The 21,576-nt window shown below is 39.4% G+C and overlaps 2 protein-coding genes across 18 annotated transcripts in view; one reads left to right on the top strand and one right to left on the bottom strand.

Moving 5' to 3' along the window:
• The window catches only part of TRAPPC12 (trafficking protein particle complex subunit 12), a 647,809-nt gene that overhangs the window by 60,977 nt on the left and 565,256 nt on the right, over nucleotides 1–21,576 (top strand). The window lies entirely within an intron of this gene.
• The window catches only part of MYT1L (myelin transcription factor 1 like), a 282,351-nt gene that overhangs the window by 39,008 nt on the left and 221,767 nt on the right, over nucleotides 1–21,576 (bottom strand). For 16 of the 17 annotated variants that reach the window (XM_083729979.1, XM_083729982.1, XM_083729985.1 and 13 more), the window contains 5 exons: nucleotides 19,814–19,904; nucleotides 16,289–16,396; nucleotides 12,277–12,488; nucleotides 5,891–6,138; nucleotides 1,996–2,232 (listed from right to left, as the gene is read on the bottom strand). In XM_083729979.1, coding sequence (XP_083586105.1) covers nucleotides 1,996–2,232; nucleotides 5,891–6,138; nucleotides 12,277–12,488; nucleotides 16,289–16,396; nucleotides 19,814–19,904 — 896 coding nt within the window. The remainder of the gene's footprint in view (nucleotides 1–1,995; nucleotides 2,233–5,890; nucleotides 6,139–12,276; nucleotides 12,489–16,288; nucleotides 16,397–19,813; nucleotides 19,905–21,576) is intronic. The other variant, XM_083729970.1, reaches the window with a different exon arrangement.

Raw genomic sequence — 21,576 nt, forward strand, 5'->3', positions numbered from 1 at the left:
TGCATCACTCATTGCAGTTTCTCTCGCCCACCCACTCCCCTCAAGCCTTTGGCTGGTACAGAGAATGTGTGCTGAGTGCCCCTGTGACTATTATGCGGTGAATCCTTTGGGATCGATTTTAGGGACTGAAAGAGGGGTGTGGGACTATTATGTGGTGGCGACCATTAGAGGTATTTAGGGCTGCTTCATAGGCTACCACAGCACTGTGGTTGCTGCTCAAAGTTCATTCCATCTGTTGGGAGCTTCACATTGCTGCTATCACTTGTGCAAGGAGGTCACCACATGGATTGTCCTATTGCATAGAAGTCTCTTCATCCTCAGCTGCACACAAAGGAGAGGTGTGCATGTATTTCATTTACACGCTGCAGTCCCAATCCATGTGATGAGATTCTTACATAAAGTAGCTACACGGAACGGTTGCCATATGGAAGTCATTTTCACCTGCAACCAAAGACTGCCACTTTTTACTTTCAAATTTGGTGGTGTAATTTAGAATGCATGAAAGGGAAATTATTGCCAATTTAGAATTCACCTTCGTTTATTCAAAGGCCTTGTGTGGGAAACTCCAAAATGTCAAAACCACATTTTATATAGATGTTTGCTAATATGGAGTAGCATGGAAAAATAGCCAAGAATTAGGAACTCTGAATGTAGGTATAAGAACTTCTACCATGCTGGGGTTGGAAATTGCAATATGCTTGTTCTGTGAAATTGCTCTTTTGGGTATCAGTATCAACCACCCTCATTTTATGAATAGTTATGTACAAAAATCCATTGGGTTTGGTTTTTTTGTAGAATGAACATATGTGAAGACTTTACTCTCCCATATTATCCAGAAAAACACAAACATAATAACAGAGTCAAATAATTAAATATCCAAACATAGTATTTGATATTTCATAGTTATATGCACAAATGATGCCTCAATTCTAAATTACTGTTCTTACTAAGTATAGTTTGTAGGTTAGAATTCACAGCTCTCCACATATTGAATTTGGAAATGTTCAGATTAATGAGCTGAGAGGCTTGGACACAAAAATTCCTGTAGATGGCAGTCTAATAAAAAATATGAAATTTCTGCTTCTGCTTGCTTTGCATATACTATCTTCTATGTATTTTCTCCTATTTTAGTGATAATGTATACAAAGCATATTCCATCATGTCTCATTTAAGGTGTTCCCCCGCCAAAAGAAGAAGCTGTGCCATCATAACGAAGATTGATATGACAGCAGAGGAAAAGTGCATATAAGATCAGGCAATCAAAATGTACCATCACCAAATTCCTTGACACTAAAGACTGGGACTGTAAGATCATGTCTGTATTACAGAAGCTTGACTATAAATTGTGCTAAGGAAAAGTTAGAACCTAACAAAGATAAACAGCATCATCATAAATAAAGCAGCACCGATGATTACCAAAAGCCTCCTTTCCGAGCAACAATGGAAAACACAGCACATTCTACCTTTTTTGTCATTTGGAAATTTGTAATGAAAATATAGTCACTAACGAGATTCTTCGTCTTCTTTCTTTACTACCACTTTCAACATCTGCAATGTCATCACAGCAACAAGAACACAGAAATAATCCCAAGCAGTTTACTTTTTTTCCATTATGGTGAATGGCTAACAGCTTTTTCCAGTATAAGGACAAAAAAATAGGCTATCTATGTGACATGCCTTCTGCTCTGTTAGCAAAGCATTCTTTAATATCCCTGAATATGACAACCAAAGTTGATAAGCTAGGCAAGTTAGTTGCACAAAATTGCAGTCCCCTGTGTTCATTCTAAATTGAACGTAGATAACCAAAGTATACCTTGAATTTCTGCAATGGAAATCATAAGGATATGGAAAATGAGCACATGGTTAGTACAACAATTTCTAGTTAAAAGATTTGATCAAATGTCAACCATAGCCGCTTGTGGGTAAAACATTTCCCCACTACTACCACCACCAGTTCTTAGAAATTCAATGGAAGAAAGCATGAAAGAGACATACACTGATTTCTTTTGAATCATCTTCATCTATCCTACTAGGCTTCATTTTTGTGTAGTCCACCGGCAAATCCCAGCAGTCACTCTCACTCAGCTGGTAACACCTGTTATTCATCACAGCCTGTTGTTGCGGCGACATTGGTTCTAGGGGCGTCAAAATGGTGCAACAGCCATCTCGTTGCCGCTGCTTGTTCAAGCTCAAGTCTAACGTTCCATTTTCATCAACTTCCATATCAGGGTTCTGTTTAAAAACACACATGCCAAGGGTATAGAGTTCAGTTTGTTGTCATCAATTCTTTCCCAGCACATATTACCAAAAGAAGTGCTCCATTTACAATTCTGCTTCCTGGCAATACTGCTGTATAATAAAAAGAAATCTCTGCAAAACATTTTCTTGTTGCAAATTCTGCTGTCTTGATTTTAACTCCTTGACATGTCTAGTTCTTTGAGTTAACAACTATATGAATCTGATATGGCCTGGAGCGCCTTAATTAGGTGAGCAATCAACAACAGAAGCTTAAACGTTAAATATCAGCAAACCTTTCAAATGCTAGCAACTGTGGAATCAGAAAAGAGAAGTACTAAACAAAAAACATACCATTCTCAACCAGTAACACCAACAGGCAGTTTCATGGGACTGGCCCCCATAAGCCTCTTTGTACTGTGCTTGCCACCTCCATATAAAGTGGAAATGTATTCAAACCACACAGACACCCCATCACAGACATTCAGTGATAAACTGCCTTTACATTCTACAAAGTCCTCCTTTATAATCATCTCAGCTTGGGGAAATGAAACTGGTACTGACATTCCCTGCAGCGATTGAGGAAGTGTGCTGGGAAAGTGAGGCATTTTCTTTCCGCCTTTCTACCTTTCCTTCTCCCTCTTTTATTTCCTTTTGCAAGTGAAGCAAAAATATCTCTCTCTCTCTCTCACACACACACACACACTACACACCTTTGAACCTCCGTTTTCCTGAAGCCAAAATGCACGCAAAATTCATATTTTAAGAGAGAAAGACCCATCTCCCAAGAAATCTTATTTCAAGCGTGGCATGAAAGGCTCTGCTTCCTCATAGTTCTAGCAACCTGCTTTCCTCACAGTAATAAAAACTTCCAGAAGACACTCCAAGAGAAAATATTTTCCCCATGCTTATTATCTAGAAAAATCATACATCACAATCCTGCTTGGATACTGTTTTTAATAGACCAAACTTGATTATTTCCTTGATGGTGATTTGGTATAGCATTTACCTTCCCAGAAGTACCATTTTGATTTTAATAAAAGGGGAAAACATTGGGGAAGGGGGAATCCTCTTTTAACTTAAAAAAAGAAAGAAAATGCAACATCTCCCAGTGATGTTACTTAAATTTCTTCTACCTAAACTGGATTAATATTATATGCCAGAGAAAAATAGGTTTTCCTCTCTTCTGTATAATAATACAATGAATTCAAGTAAGATGAAAACAAAAGCTTTCTCCTTTTCTCTAAATTGACATTAATTATTTCTAATAGCTACTTTTGGGATAAGCTGTATTATCCATTTATCTTTATCTTTTGTTACAAGAAAATTTCTCTGCAAAAAGCAGAATATGTTTGCCAGACACAAAGTTCGCTTATAGCTTCAAAAACTTGGTTTGATTCACCCTCTGAGTGTTTATTTGTATAGCCATCTAGTGGTCTCATGAAGGAAGCATAGTTTTCCTGGGAAATGGTTTTAAACAAGAAACATCTCATTAACTCTCTGAACTTCTTTTTTTTTTTCATAAAAATGAAATTTCTTCACAATGTTTTTTTTAAAGAGTCTTTTCTTTTTTTAAAGTCTGAATAAATTATTTAAGTACACGGTCCTAATTGTAAGAATTGCTCCTTTTTGTAATTAGTTCCTTTAGGCTTTGCCAAGTGGTTGTTAATCTATTAAGTGTTCACTAACACTTATAAAGTGGTGTCAGGCTGTGCAGCACTACTGTGTTGTGTTGAGCCTGCATACTAGGGCTACTGAAGACACCTGGGATAGCTTTATATTTTCATAGTAAGGTCTCTCAGCATTAGTGACGGACGGACAGACTTAAGTACAATCCATCCCAGTTCTGCATGAGGGTAGAATCAGGTCTATCCTGTCCTGCTTCTAGGTGAATTTTTAAGGGGAAGTCTTTTAAAATCCACATGGTGTGGGGTTGTTTTTTTTTTTAGCACCTGAGTATTTGCTCCAGGTATTTGTACTTACTCTACTGCATTCGAAGTGTGGGGGTGTCAAGGAACCTGACACGCAGGCTTTAGGTGGCTAGATAATGTTTATTTTTTTACCCAGTTTTAAAGGACAAAAATCATTTTTAGAAGAGCAAAGTGCAGCCCTCAGTCCCCCCCTCATAAAGGATTGTGGATTTCAAGCTGGACGTGTGATCCAGATACGATGATTCTCCCTGGTCGAATCAGGTGAGTCTGCTTTGGAGTACAGGTTTGGCAGATTTCTCCTCCATGCCTAGCTCTGTGTGTGAGAAGTGTGGTTCTGACTAGCTAGTTCCCATCTCTGTGTACAGATACACAAGCAAAACAGGCCTTTCGATTAGTCAGTAGGGGTGCGTTAGCTCCTCATGTTGTTGGGAAGCCTAGCTAAGTATAGATCTCTTTTTCCCTCCCAAACCTCCAATGGGAAACGGTTGGTATTTGGGGCTACCTGAGTTTGCATGCTAATTGGCAACAGGACTAACAGCAGTAATTGCGAGTCCCCACTAGTGATGTGTCATTCAACATGGGCAGAACCCTCAGTTCTCAAGTACCACCATGGGGAGATTCTCAGAAGTGAGAAATCAGAAAGCTATTTTCAAGTCCCACACCAAAGAATGTGGAAAACAAGCCTTAGTTGCTACCATAGAATGCTCCTTAGGGTCAGGGTTGGAAACAACAGTTTTTAAACAACATCAAGACACTAATGCATGAAAACAAAGGAATGTATTTTTAAAATGTTTTCCATTGCTTCCAAAAATTTAGATCATGGCTTAAAGTTTTTTGAAATATTAAGCTGTAAATAAATGTACTTAATTATTTTTTTTAAAAAGTGGGTAGTCCCAGACTTTCCATGGAAATGGAACATCTACCTTCAGTAAGTCTTCAACCTTTTCAGACTCAGGGCCCACATTTAAACCCAAACATGCATTTCAAGACACATTTCTTAATTTCTAAGCATAAATCTGTATAATCTTAGGTCAGATTTTTCAATATGTTCAAGACACTATTAAGTGAATATTCATCACTGGACATAGCAGTTTCCAGGGAGACACAAGCACCACACAAAACAGACGTGCAACATACAAGATGGAGTATGGTTGAAGTTTGAAGTTGTGAGGCGAAGTCACTAATCTTCCTACTGCCCTGCTAATGTTTATTTGTACACACATTATAAAAGTAGGCCTACTCGGGAATCTAATTCTGCTGTGCCAAACCACTCGTACTTGCCATGCAAAACAAATCCATTGCCAAATTATAATTTAAGTAATAATAATAATAATAATACACCAATAAGCACATTAAAGCTATAGCACAGACTGTTCAGTGAATTCAGCTGACATAACCTTTGTAGTCTCTGCAGACCTCACCAGTTAAGGAAACATTTAACAATAACAGCAGGCTTTTTATTCATTTCCACCCTGTTTTTTTAAACACTGTATTCTGAGCTAGATCATATCAGATGGTTGCTGCTGGACTACCATAGCAAAGCTGCAAGATGTCACTGCTAGAATTTATATGGAGAACAAGATAAAGCATCCTTGGAAGCTCTTGCTGTATTTATCATAGATGATTAGTATGATGCCAGTGCAGACAATAAAGCGTTATGCATTTCCCCATTCAACAAACAAATATACATAGAGATATAGAGGCACAGGTTTGTTTGTTTTTACCCTGGAACAGAGATCCTGAGGTTTAGTGGAGAGGTTCTGAGGCATCTCCCTGCAACGAGTGGAAAGGTTCAGTATAGCAGTAGCAGCCATGTGCGCTGCTTCCATGTCATGGGTATAGTCAAAGCTGCTCTTGCTGCAGGTACTGCTGGCGCTGCTGCCTCCTCCACAGCTCATATTGCTGCTGCTGCTAGGGGCATAACTGCTTGTTGTGCTGCTAGTTGGGCTGGAGTTCTTACAGTAACGTTTTGCTGTGGGAAGGAAATATGACAAGGATGACTCAAAAGGGCTGGCACTTATGTACGTACATGTAAAAAAGCAATGCAATCTGCAGAGAATGGTGTTCAAAAGGAACTGCAAAGACTATTAAGGGAGGGGGAAACCCAAGCTGTGTGTCTGTGTGTGTGTGTGTGTGTGTGTGTGTGTGTGTGTGTAAAGGAACCGCTCCTGATAATTTTATTATATTTGAGTGTGGCTTCTTTTGCACAAGAAACCTGGATGTGATACTGAAAAGAAGCAGAGTGATAATCTCCAGAGTATTCCGCAGCGACACTCAGATCAGTTTCATAGCAAGCAAAATGTGCACAATGCACTATAAGGAGGGCTTTAAAAAAAACAAACCACACACACACACACACACACACACACACACCCTCTGTTAACTGTTGGCAGGAGAAGAAGGAATGCACTGCCCCAGGAAAATGGGAGAACTTGCACAAAGCTCCTAATTCACTCTATTTTCGGGGGGGGGGGGCTGACAGAAAAAAAGCTCACCGAGAAGATAATATGCTTGATCTCCTCTGTGCTGCCTTTGAAAGTGTTGCAACCTAAACAGTACATTAAAAAGGCATCCCCTCATGAGCTGAACCTGGAACTATTGGAATTCCTTTCTCACCTACCCAGCCAACTGTTTATGTAATATTAAAAGCTATTGTTATGTACTGAAGTCCTCACCCTGGGCCAGCAGGGGGATACTGTAGATAGTTATGCAAATAAGGAATCGGAAGTGACGTTCAGTGATTGGATAGTTTTAGGAAATTGTTACAGTTAGGTTGTACTGGAGCTCTATATAAGCAGTCTGACTGAAGCCTTCAGTTCAGTTCTGTTCTGGCCTCTGAATAAACAAGAGCTGTTTGAAGAATCGCTGATATGTTCACCCACAACTTAACAGCTATTATGTCTTGACACAATTTTTTTGACAGTGTCTAATATACAAAGGTTGGTTCAGATGTATGTCAAAAACCATGGTACCTGAAAGTTTTGCCTGTGGGGCAAATAGATGGTATTGGGGCAAAAATATAATCAGGAAAGTGGCACAGCGTTAAGGGGTAAAATTTCCTAGGCCAGTTCTATGGTTTTGATCTGAACCCAGCCCCTCCCCCTGCCAATTGCAATGACTATTTAATTTCTAAATGCCTCAGGAGACAAGAATGGAAGGGAAGCCTCCTGGATCAGGACAAAGGAACTTCTACTCCATCATTCTTTTCTCACAGGAAGCTCACAAGTAAGGACCTCTACACACTTGGTCTATGCATCTTCTAAAGCTATCCAGGTTCATGGCCATCACAACCTCTTGTGAGAGCAAATCTAATAGTTTAGCTATGCCCTGTGTGAAGAAGTGCTGTCTTTTGTCTGTCCCAAAGAGCCTTTTCACAAAACTTCCATATCAACATCTAGTTTTGCATGGTGCAGATGGAAGGAAGGATGGGAGTTTCAAAGCAATGTCTGGGTCCCACAAAGGTCTATGCATAAATAGATCCTAAGCTTCACTGGCCCAGACAGTCTCTCTGTTTTAGAAGTGGTCATGGTGATTCAAACCATTTGATTTTAGGCATCTAAGTTGTGTGCCTTTTTGCATGCTATACCAATATCATTTATTTATTTTTTAAAAAGAACCCTTCTTACTGTCACAACTTTATGTTCTGAGCATGCATTGGTCACCTGAAATTTTTTTTATTATGATCTTTGACACAAGCTATGGCTCAATATTAACAAAAGTTCAAACATTCCTCAGTTAATATGCAAAACCATTTGCTCAATTTTCATTTTTAATCATCTGGCACCATAAACTGATGTTTAATTTCCAGATACTAAAATAATCACAGATATTTAGACAACATTGTCTATTCAGAGAACAGCTTCACCCATTATTTGTCCCTGTAATACTGAAATAATCAATATGGCTCAATATATAATTTGTTGACAATATGAATGCTATGGGGGAAGTTTTGGGGCATGTCTGAAGAGGAGAAAACTCAGGTTCACCTCATACACTACAAAAATACTTTAGACTATATTTTTTTCCCCATCTCCGACATCAACATAATGGAAAATTACAATTCAACAACCAATACGCCACCAACTCTACAGAGATCCATTGGTGTATTATCTATATAGCCAAATACATCTGCTTGCTACAAGCACACAGGACACAATTTCATGGGGACAGAACAAATGTTTTGTGTACAGTAGTAAAAATGTTCAAAGAAAAAAACTGAGGTTGAAAAGGAAGCACAATTAATTTGTTTAAAGAATGTCAGCACAAATCTTATTCCAAAAAACACTTGTTTCTTCTTTCCACTCCTTTTGACTTTCCCCAAGTCATTCCTCATTTCCTTGTTATTAAACCTCTAACTTCTCTGTATCCAGTCCCTTATTTGTTTCTGTTGCACGACCTATGATCTGCCAAGTTGAACAAAGCCCATCATCAACCATAAAGGTCCAGCCAGAGCTCAATAAACCCCTTACTTTTGTTGCTTGCTTGAGACTTGAAAACAAATGCATTCTCTGTGTTGACACCTTCCCCAGTTGTAGACTGTCCCTTCCCTGGAAACATGTCTGCCTTATGGCATTTTGGCACCAGACAGAGGCCTGTTTATTTGCCCAGACATTTATGGGTTGTTAAGTACAGTTATGGAAAGTTGGCCGTTGCTTCAGTTTGTGACTGAACCATGACTGAATTTTAGAGTTCTGTTTTTATTGTCTCATAATTGTTTCAAATTGTTGTAGTTTTCAATTACGTTGTAACCCATCCTAGAGTGATGTGATGAGGAACTGGCTAAGCACATATTTTTAAACAAAATATAAGGAGAAGGGGTGATAAGGATATGACTATCACAATCATATCTATTTATAAGTTGTACAGAAGTGGTCAAATGTAAGTTCCCTGGGCCAGGAAAAGCTTACTTCTGTATTATATACTAGCTTGCTGCTAGTATATAGACTACTTATTAGTAGCACCAGCAGGCAATCACAACATTGGTTGGATTAAATCCAAGTACTTCTGCCTAACTAGGCTGTGTTTTGATGGAATCATAGCTATTCTCATCCAGTGATCTTCTTTTCTTGCTTAATTCTAAATACAAGTGAATAGATAAGAGAAGAAATTTGTGTCAGGACTGAAGGTTGCATCTAACAGTGTGGCTGCATGAGAACAACAAATACTGTTCATGCAACAGAACTTCTTCTCCCTCTCCCCTCTCCTGCCCAATCTGCTCTTCCTAACCTTTGAGAGCAGGTTTTGGGTGTATCTGTGCAAGGGGAGGAAAAGTTCCACTGTGTGAGCAGAAGTCATTTGTCATGTTCAATGACTTTGTTGGATACAAATCCTTACATCGAGGGTTGACCCTACCATTAGGCAGAGTGAGGTGGCTGATTCCAGTGGCTGAGTTTGGCTGTCAAGAAATGGCAGAAAATAAATAATTTCTTGTCTTCTTCTTCTTCTTCTTCTTTTTTTTTTTTTGCTAGGGAGAGATGCTTGTGGTATTTTCTGCATCATGTTCCAAAATAACTTGGCCAGTCTTGGTTACTATGCACCTTGACTTTAAGAGTGCCACCATTTGCTGCTCTGCCTCAGGCAGTAAAACGTCTTGGATGGCGCCTATTAGCCACTTTATACTTTCAACACTAACATTAATACAACTACTGTAGTAACCATCACTACACCTTTTTATGCCTCGCATACAATACAGGCCAGCTTCAGTTCATACTTATTAATAAAATGTTCTCTCACCTTGCACAGTGCAGATAAGCCCCATTTAGATGTTCTTCATCCCTGACAATCCAGTTCAACAAATCCTCACGGAATAAGCCTACACCTTAAGCACGTTCTTAGGCTTCTGGCCTCCCCTAAGAATGCTTAAGTTCTTTAGTGAATTGAGGTCCTAAAAGGGTAATTCCTTGGTCCTGACTACACCTTAATTTATACAAACTATGAAGACATAATCCATGCCAATTCTTGTGTGTGAAGGCTTCAATGCATACACACAATAGCTGTAATCCCTTTCAAAACCCTACTAGTTCCTCAAAAACTCTTTCATACCAGTTTTATGAAATTTGTGTATAAATTGACATGAGAAAGTAAAATCATGGCTAGCATGCCATTTATTGCCCTGCTTCTGCAAATGAAATCCATGACTGGAGAGGAAAAGCGTTTACGCGAGGCGTTACCATAGTTTGTCAGATAACAGACTTTGTAGACTTGTTTTTCACTATATACTCATCTTTTTTTTATAGAATAAAAAAGAACTCAGAAGATGGGTGTGTATGTGTCTTATACCTGCATTTCATGTCTTTCCCCAAATTAAGATAAATTAAGATCTTGTCCAATAACAAGAGAGCACTGTACTAATCAGTCCAACAAATGGAACCTGATATCTATGTTTGTTACATACAAAAACAACACTACCACAGAATTTTGTTGTGCAGTCTAAATATGCGTATCGGCATTGGCACCTGGCATTCTCACCCAGTTGACAAGGCCTCAGGATCTTGGCAAGACTCACACATGCTGACACCTGTCTGGTTCCCCCTTTTGCTGGGCACCTTGTGTTGTGAGCAGCTGGATAGGGAGTGCTCTGTATTCCAACACAGTGCTGCTCCAGGTATAGTGTGAACTATCATCTAAATTATGTCAGGATTGGCTGTGGGTGGGGAAGAGATGCAGAATTACCATACAAACAGGTCCCAGAAACACTCAAGCTGTCTTCACCATGATGCACCTAGAAAGTTGGGCAAACTGCACACCTCCCACTTTGTCTACACAGAATTTCGGTACAGTCCAAACACACGATTGCTCAAAGCGTCATCTGTTATTCTGGATACTGGTAGTATGCCTAAACAGGCAACAGAAGTCTCTTGCTTTATTTAAAGAATTTACAACCCCCTTTTCTACAAAACCTTATACCTTGAAGGTTGCCTCGCAACAAAACGATGCGAGCGTGCTCCAGTTCGTACATCTTTTGCTACTTTTCACACCAATCTCACTCTATGTCTGTTCCAAGATGTTAGGTCTATAGTGGATTTGTTTGTACTATGGTTATGATTGTCACTTGGACATTTCTGTACCCCTTCTTCACTGCTAGGAACCGGATTGTTTTACACTGACATGTTGTGTATTAAAAAACAGAATTGAAAACATGGCACACATCTCCCCTCCCTCCTTCTGCCCACAAAGGTCTAGTAATCATGTGAAGTCTCGGTACTAATCTATATTCCACAATCATTACACTCCCCCCGCCAAAGTAGAGTCATCAGCTGAATCAGGTGATATATAATAATTACAGGTTTTCCAGCACTACCCTCCCTCAGCCCAAAAACCCCCCATCAAGAATTTGGTAATATATTAGGGCCATAATTAACATGACTAACAAAAGGTGTTGGAACTGCAGCTAAGTTCAACACATTTCCATTTCTCAAACCTCAGAGAGCAAGCACATTATCTTTGTGAGTTAGCAAAGCATTACATAACCCATAAGTCTGGCTCTCCTAGACATTAAAATGGACGCTAAACTACATGGCCTGGGGCCACTGCCCATTTGTATTGCAAACTTAATAACAATAATCCACCAAACTCAATCATTAGACATGATTTTGGGGGGGGGGGACACACAAAGCAATCCAGAATCCAGCATGATATAAAGTTTTTGACATGCTTTCATGAAACGTTCCAGGCAACACCATCATCAAATGAATAGAATTCCCTTAATATAGCAGAAGTCTGCTTATCTGCTTTAAAAAAACAAAACAAAAACACATCCTTATTCTTGTTGCTTTTCTGCAACCTACCTACTGTTGGCCAAAGTCATTTTTATGTCAACCTTGTGTAATTAAGGACCAAGTGATATTGACCTGTGCCTTAACTTTTTCGGCCTAATGGATTGGGCCGCAGAAGCAGAAGCAGTTGTGAGTCTCAAGGCTGCAATTTCTGACATAGAAAAATGCAGAAACCATACCATTTTTATTACTACCAAGCAGGCAGGTGAGATAAATAGACTTCCGCTCTATTACACAGGCATGAACACATACAATACTCAGATGCGGTCTGTACAATCCACACCATTGTTAGATGCAGATTGGTTTCTGATGATTAAAGAGTGTGCACCTCATACCATCATATCCTTTGGGAGAAATATCCCTTGATTGCACCTTGGGAGCTATGGCTCTCTTGCCATATGCATGGTTGTCATAACTGTTATATTCAAACGTAGTCTTAGAGTATTTCTCTAGTTCCTTGGCCAAGTTGGAGCGGGGTGTTGTGGTGGGGACATTGTTTCTGTAGCCATACTGAGGGATCTCCAGCTGCTTAACAAAACACATGGGCCTAGAAATTAAACAAAAACAAACAAACACGTACAGTGTGTTAGACAGATAATACACAATTTGAAGCCTTGATAGTAACACTTCTTTCAGCTTGTTTACTGCACACAAGCGGCAGCAATGCATTTATTTATGTATTTATTTAAGCGCTTAAGTTGTATTTTAGCAGGACACCTTCCTTCAACAAAAGCCCAGAGAAAACAAATTATAATTACACTACAAGTGGCTAATAGCAAAATAAATAGGCAAATGGGTCCTATTAAACCAACAACAACAACACCAACACACACACAGGTATGTTCCCTTGCTATATGAGGCAATAAGGGGAGGAGCATAATTACAGCAGCTCTGCAAGGAGATAGCAAAAGTTACCTGAGCATATTACATGTGCATATAAGTTTTGGAGCAACAGCAATTCCAGGGCCTACCTGCCCCTGGAATAATTTCTAAATCTAGGATGATCAAGGTGCGGGCAATGAGTCCACATGTGCTTTGATATCTAGTGCGTCCACCAACCTCCTGAAGTCTACTCATTGAACTATACTGCCACTGGACCTACATTTAACAGCACTAAAATTTTGAACTGGTTAGTGCTGGCACCATCAGTCTTTTCAGCTCCCCAAGAGGGCATAATGGTTGACATGCCTCCTTTATACATACTTTTTTCTCACCCACCATTAAGAAAAGGAAAATGCCGTATTAGCAGGCTTGTGTGGTGAGATCAAACAGACCTTTTTAAAGTTCTGTGATTTGACTATTTTGCTGTTTCTTTGCAATATCTATGGTCTTATTTCAACTGCTGTTGACCTTAGCATTGCTGGGAACTCATTATTGCAACAAATCATGGTGTGTAATACTGTGTATAAAATTAGAAGCTTCCCACAACCCCTCCCCCGGAAGAGACCAACTCACGTCTCTTCAAAGGTGATGGGACAAACTCATCCCTGATAATTGTGGCAATGTCATTTTCAAGTGCTTCCCCATTGCAATCATAAAATGGCAAATATATAACAATGCAAAATTTAAAAACATCATATATATATATATATAAGTAAAAAACCCCTTCCAAGCTGAAATAAAATACAGATGGCAGATTTGCTCCAATGCATGACTGTAAATTTGTTAAAGGAAAGCCTCAACTGCACTATCATGGATGGGAGCTCTGTTACGTATTAGTTTGTTTAATAAGATGGTCTAATAATATAGGTTGGCTTTGTGCCTCTCAAAGTGAATGTGAGAAATGTTATATAACCATAAACTTTTAGACTTCCAAAGTATTATTTCGTTGGAATTTAGGTAAAAGATATGTATGTATAAATAAGATTTTATTACTCATCCACTTTGATTTTATTTCATACGCTGGGGTGGAAAATTGCTTCTGAGAGAACAGAGCCCAACAGTGTTCTGCAAACACAGAACCAAGATCAATAAAGCAAAAAGCTGCTTTAAACTATGGAAATAGAATTCAGATACTGTGCTGTCAAAACAAATACTAATTGTACACTGGATCACATATTCTGTAAATCAGATTTCTTCTCAAAAGGCTTTAAAAAATGTATCCTACTCCACTTGCAGTGCAAAAGGGATATTTCCCCAGGAAGCACCACCTCTGTGGGAAATCCTAAGTAACCAGGCTTCAGTTCTGGATGCCAAAGGCACCACCATTTTGCTTAGCCTGAAGACAAAAAGGCAGAAGCATGTTGTTGCTGCTAGGACACATCTTTAGGTCAAGGTGTGCAGCAAAAAGCCCCCAAAAAGCTTGGGCGCTTCTTATGGGTTTCCTCTGTTTGAAATCAAGTTGAAGGTAATAACAGCAGTCGATACGTGCTTAGCCAGCACAAATATCACAGGGCGAGCTTCAGAGTTTTCATCTTCAGAGCTCTTACAGGAGAAAGGCAGCGGAGAAGTCAAATCTGAGGTGACAATGTAACTCAGATCACCTATCAAGATCTGAAAGGCACGACAGTCCCAGCGGCAAAAGCAAAAGTGCCAAAACATCTATTTGAGGAATCTGTCAAAAGCTCAGGTGCTGCTTCTTATAAGATGCTTCCTTTGCATGGCATTTGACTTTGCATTAAAGAAATTCTGGTTCGAAAGCAATGGCAAGGCTACACCAGCTTTGTTCTGTTCCTCTTGGCAGCTGCCACGGAAGAGTCTTATCTGTGGTATTGTTATTTTGATCAACAAAGGTGTTTTCCCCCAAAATTGTATCTGAAGTGGAAGAGTATGTGGAACACCAAACCCTAAATCTGTAAACTCACATCGTATTTCTGAATGATGAACAAAATCAGTCATGCTTCTTCTTTGGAAAAATAATCTTGTTTTTTCTAATGGCAAGGGGAAAGCACACTGATACATATGTGATGTCTGTGCCTAATTTAACTATCACACACACCCCCCACCATTTTTAGACTGTAGAAGAAGCCAGGGAAAAATAATACCAGGGAAACTCTGCAGTGTTTGGCTTTCAAATAGTGGCATTCACTATTAGCGAGTTTTGCCGTGCTTTGCATTTTCAGTCTTCCAGATTATGGAGTGATTTGCAACAAAACCTGCAGTTCCAGGGCAGTACTAAGTGCATTTTCAAATACCATTTGAATGAAGATTAGAAACATCATTAGTAGTAAAAACCACCACAAGATTTCTAGGCTAAAACACGATTCCTGCTTTCTTTTGTGTATGGACGATATTATTAAAATGTCTTTGCCACTGGATTTGCATTGCCATTGGATTAATGAGAGATCTGAAGGCACTCTAAATGTAGCTTCAGACATCACGTTTGTGGGTTTGCTTTTGACATCACTGCAAGTCGTAAATGCACGTGGAATTGAATCCAAAATAGCCCAGCATGTTTTGACCAAGCCCTCAGCTTTAAGCTTGAGTTTTGGCTGGATTTTTTTTCAGATGATCCAGTATCATGAGGCCACTAAAAATAGTGATTAGACATGTCACTGTGAGAGAGGAAAGCAGAATCTAAATCTGTACCTTCAAGTGAAGCCATTCTGTTAATGTTTACAATTAACTAGTTTCCTGACAGAAAACATAGGAAAACTCTCTCTTTTTTTCCTAGGGAATGCTGTGTACATTACATATATGCATTTAATTAGAAAATATTACAGCAGTTGGGTGACCTACACAGCACAGGATATAGCCTTAGGATCCTGACTCTCAAGATTCCCAAGAAAGGTAACTGCTTCAAGGAAATGCTTATTCCTGAGGAATGAGATGAATCATGAATTATTGGCAGCAATAAAACTGTAAGCCATATGATGGTGTAACTTTATCATTCTTTTTAGAGAGAATAAGAAGCCAACTAAACCTCAGTGGGTGCTTTTCATTGTTAAATCTAAGAATGAAAATACTTTTGAATTAGAAATCCATACTGGCAAACTAAAATTTTGAAAAATAGGGCTTCTGGTTTTCATTTAAACTGATATTTACTAGTAAACGCCTGCTGGAAAAAACAAGACTTACCGGTAAATATTAGTTTATTTCCCAAAGATATCAACTTTTTTTCACACTGTTCTTAGTTTCAGAACTCCAGCAGGCAGCTTTACACCAAACAATGCCTAAGACAAAAATGAGCTTTTCAGCTTTATTGATATTTGCCAAAAAAACATTAACCCACCCACCCCCAGGGTATATTGGTAGGCAGATAAATGCTGAGAACAGGATCCAGAAGCCCTAATTCTAAACACTTCTTCAAGGGTCGTATACTTTTTCTTTTTTCTTTTAGTGCTCAGGCTAACTTATTATGCAATTAATCTGGTATTCGCTATTAAGTGTGAGAGCAACTCTTAATACCTCAAGACACGATCTGATGCCTGGTTTGATTTGGATGCATCACAGCTCTGATGCTTCTCTTGAGCTTTAGCCAGTTTCTCTGCTGCAGCAATAGGACATCCCGAGAGGCTGCAATTACAGAAAGAAAATGTAATTGTCGGGTCCTGAATAGCTTCATAGAGCCCTTCTTAGTAAATATAAGGAGGAAGCTTGCCAGGAACAAAATAATCTGCTTTTTGATGCCCTGCGTTACTCCTCTTCGATGCACAACTCTAGCCTTTAAAGACACAGGGCTGACATCATTAAAAAAATAAAATAACTTCCTATCCCACTGTACATAAGAAAAGTTCTGTGAAACGTGTGACCCACCAAGCCAAACATACTTTCCAAGCTACATATTGCGGCATGCCAGCCAGGTACTTGAATATTACCGTTTTAGCCGTTCTACAATTTCTGCAAAAAACAAAAGTTTAACGAGCTGTTGATTAACCACCATAAATAGCTGGTGAGCTGCAATCAGCTTGATAGGTCACAAGTTATGCTTCAGTTTCGTGTTCTGGTAAATGTGCAGGAGAACACTACTGCCAGGCAAACAGAATGAAAATCTGAAAATTCCACTTTGCAATACTGTCGGGCAGGATTGCCAACAAGTATTATCCGCTTTGGAAAACTTTATTATTTATATCACTACACTGGTATTTCAGTGGCAATGACGTGTAGGCCAAATTACGCAGGTTAACATATTACACAATCATTGTTTTGCTTTTAAATTAAGGCTGCAACCCTGAAGCTGCTTATTTGAACATAAGCTTTGCTGAATTCAGGACTTACAACTGGTAAAGATGGTTAGGGCGGACCTGCAAAATGAAGCTGTGCCAATTGTAAATCAAAATAGAATTTAGCCTATAAGTGAAGATATTGCTTGCTGCTGAAATGGATGGAAAGCTGCCTTGGAAAGAACCCAGAATCATGAGGATATAGGAGCTATGGAGCTGAGCATATAATGACAGTTCTGCTTCTGCTAGAAAACAGTTTATGAGAAAAATAAACAACACACTGGAAGTAGCATATATATGAACATTATGACGAAGTAAAGGAAAAGTTGTTTATCTGGTCATAGTTTTCAATATGCTTATCTGATTTCAAAATTTCTACAGAGGAAATCAATACACTCTATGGCAGAATTCTGAACAGAACTTCACTCTGAATCTTCCTGAGATCTAGAAAGTCATTCCCCTCTCTATAGGGGAAAAATAAATCATAAAGCCATAGAAATGTTTAAGAGAAGACATGATACAGTAGACAATGTTTCCTAAACTCTTCCATGGATTACATGGAATGCACTGAGGTGACATGACCACTGGAGTTCATTCATTCAGACATCCTCCATGCCTCTTAGCAAGAGATTACTATTGCTAACCAGCAACACCCATTCTCAAAGTAGATATCTTTTAGGGAGCATGGCAGAAGGGGCCAGGAATGGAGAATAAAATAATGCAGACAGAAAGAGGAGTGCCAAACAGTACTCCTTGATGTCTCAAAAGCCATGGATCTGAGACATGGTGTTTTAATAATCCTACAGCTTTCCCCAGTGCTATTGTCAAAGCCATGGACATTAAGCAGGGTCAATATTTTTTACAGTTTCATTTAAGGTGGTGGACTCTCCTTCAATGGAAGTTTTTAAGCAGAGTTTGGATGGCCATCTGTCATGGGTGCTTTAGCTGTGATTCCTGATATATTTGTTTTTAACTTCTTGGGCTCAATTACAGTGGGCTGGATCCAGAGTAAGCTAGTTGAACTTCGTTTATATTGAAATCAATCTGAAAAGTCAGCAATAACTAAAATGAAATTTGGTTGCCCTTCACATTAGCTATATTTAAGGGCAGGTTTGTCCAGGCCTTCAGGTTTTTGGTTGATGTTGACTCTGGAGCCAGTTATATTATTTATTGCTGCTGAGTTGGGTTTTAAATGTTTTTATTTTCAATTTTTTTAAAAAAGATTTTTAGCTGCTATTGTATATTCTATGTTGTGAGCTACCCTGCTGGAGGAAGAGTATGGTTTAAAAGCAATCATACATAAATGAAGTCCCACTGATTTCAATAGAAATGAAGGTCAAATCACGAACACCACAATCCATGTGTACTCAGAAGTTAGTCTTACTGAATTCAATGGGGCTTATCCCCACTTATGTGGGATTCTCAGTCTGGATCCAATCCTTTTATCTTCTGTAGCTTTGAATGGGACTATCTCCAAAAGCAAATTAAAAAGACAACAACTTCCTGTGGATTTTAAGATAATTTGAAAACAATCCTGCTGTTTTAGTCCTTTATACTAGAAGACTTTACTATCTGTGTATAGAAATTTAATTAATTAATTAATTACAATAATTTCCAGTTCTACACAATTTGTTATTTACAATGCACTGGAATCTACAGCACTTCGTGAACAAAAAAAGGTTAGTAGCTTAACATGGTGTAAAGAAACTATCCTGGTTCTGATTAGATACACCTTATTTTAGTATCATCGGTGATATTCTCCAGAAGTGCCATTTTAGATTTCAATCAGGTGGCAAAGAGATTTCAGTAGAGCTGAGGGGCTTTTGTGTGTGTCAGGATTCGTATCATGGTTAAGAGGCTGCTCTCTGAAATATTAAAGTGCATACTGTGAAGAAGCAGAACATTTTAAAAAAATTGTTGCAGCTACTTTTTTTGTACCTCAAAACAAACAGATATGCAGGTGACTCATATTCAAATACAGGTGAGAAAGAATTGCAAGCAGCCTGAAGCATTGTGGGAAGGAAGGGTAGCTAGCGACCTCTCCCCCAATGATAAGGAAAAGGTAAAGGTACCCCTGCCCGTACGGGCCAGTCTTGCCAGACTCTGGGGTTGTGCGCCCATCTCACTCAAGAGGCCAGGGGCCAGCGCTGTCCGGAGACACTTCCGGGTCACGTGGCCAGCGTGACATCGCTGCTCTAGCGAGCCAGAGCCGCACACAGAAACGCCGTTTACCTTCCCGCTGGTAAGCGGTCCCTATTTATCTACTTGCACCCGGAGGTGCTTTCGAACTGCTAGGTTGGCAGGCGCTGGGACCGAGCAGCGGGAGCGCACCCCGCTGCAGGGATTCAAACCGCCGACCTTTCGATCGGCAAGTCCTAGGCGCTGAGGCTTTAACCCACAGCGCCACCTGCGTCCCACGCCCCCCAATGATAGAAAATACCTATTGCAGCCTGCTGAAAGAATTTCAACTTGTATATTCAATTCTCCCTTAGGAAATGCAAATGCTGGCAAACAGTGACAAGCCTTGAAATATAGCTTATTATTTGAATTAACTGTGTGCCAGAGCTAATCCTCTCATACGATAAGCCGTAAAGGACAATCAGACTGAGCACATCAGTCCATCTGCTCAATTAAGGCCCAGAGCATCTTCACGCACACACATACACACATTTGCACACAAACACACACACTTGTCAGGAGACGTTCAGAGGTGTTGTTGCTGTGAAATGGTATCCACCTACATTATAGCTCAGTGAGCACATCATCTTACCTTCTGTGAGAATTCCTGTTGCTATTTACGTGGCCTCGGCCTGTGCAGCCTGGTGTAGGACACTTAAGAACGTTTTCATGCATGGCAAGAACTTGACAAGGAGAAGGAAAGGAAACAGCAGAGTGTGGAAACAACAACAAGAAGAAAAAGATTTCAAGTCCCAGTCTGTAGGAAGCTATTTTAGTACAAAGCAAGATTAATTAATGATCAGCATTCCTGAAAATAGACACGTGACAGGTATAGCCAATAAAAGCCTGGTGAAGGAAAGAGGTGTTGTGGTACTCATTAACATAGGGATGATGTTAATACATTAAGAGTTATGGAGGGCAGGTTATCTAACAATTAATGTGTCTCTGGTGTGACAGTGAAGCAGGAGGCTGCATACATAAGCACTGAGCAAAAGAACTGAACAGCAGAGTGGTGAGTTGGAGGTTGGAGCAGTTTTAAGGTGCAGATATGCAATAATAAACTTGATTAGGTACACAAAAGAGGCATCCAGAATCTGGAGTCCATAATTGCATAAGATGTGTGCGAATTCTGAGGTGCTGAAAGCAGTACCAGAAAGATCTTTGAAGCCCAGCTATGGAATTGGTTCCGAGCCCCGCAACTGCCTTGATTACGTAGGACTAACGCTTGTTAAAAGTTCAATGGCAGTTACACTCATGTTGTGATCAGAATAATTGCTAAAAAATAATAATCTATAGCTGTCAATAAATCATAAAGGGTCCAAAAAAGGAAGAAGAAAAAAAAGGGGGGGAAGAAACCAATATAAGCAAAGAATGTGAGCACATTTTAAATTCAAGGGGGTGGTGGAGTGATAAATTAGGAATAAAAGGAACCAACAAGGTCTGGTTTAAACAAAAATGGGTTGTCGTTTTCCACCACCAAGCAAGCATTGGGGGGGGGCTGCAATTCAGCGATAGGGGAGCACACTAGTTTGTAAATAGCATCTCCGCAATTTTCCAGTGTGGGATTTGAAATATCAGGGATCCAATCCTACAGATCTCAAAGTCTCTGGATTCAATACAGTAGGACAGTACTTATAATTTACTTGGACTGAAAACCACTATGTGCCAAACATTCACTTGTTTTTTTAACGTTTAAAAATAAATTGAGCTGCATCCAATTGGTGTGCATGTGTACAACATGAAAAATGCTCAGATCTGTGTCACTGTTGCTGGACAACTAGTGCAAAATTATGCTACATTTCAAAGGAACCAATCTTTTTTTAAAAAAAGCATGTGTAATGCTTACACAAAAGCCTAGAGGATATAAGGAATAAAGCCTGTGCATAATTGATTTAAAGAATAGTCACAACCACCATCATTCATCACCATCACCACACTACTAGCAGTGTACTAAAGATGTGAAAGCTTCACTTTGGATTTCCTGCTATTCAAAGCTGTTCTTGAAACATGCTTTACAAGCCCAGCACTGCAGGAGTAGGGTAAGGAGAAAAAAAAAGAGATAGATAGAAAGAGAGAGATGATCTCACCTTTTTCACTTTTGTCACTACTGAACATGCAAACCGTTTAAAGCTATATTCTTCTTTGATTGGTAACGTTTTCTAAATGCTGTATGTTTACCATTTACGTTGGTGGTGGGGGGGGGAGAGGAGATGAACCACTTTGAGGAACTGAGTAAACATTTGTGTTTGAGAAAATTATAGGCCTTGCTAAACTGGAAATTGAATTCCTTTGATCAGCTCGATTCACACACCAGCTGAGAAGCAGTGTTACTCCCTTAAGAGGGATTTCCCTTTC

Source organism: Podarcis gaigeae (assembly GCF_964106915.1).
Source record: "Podarcis gaigeae genome assembly, chromosome: 3".
In the NCBI taxonomy this organism is placed as follows: Eukaryota; Metazoa; Chordata; class Lepidosauria; order Squamata; family Lacertidae; genus Podarcis; species Podarcis gaigeae.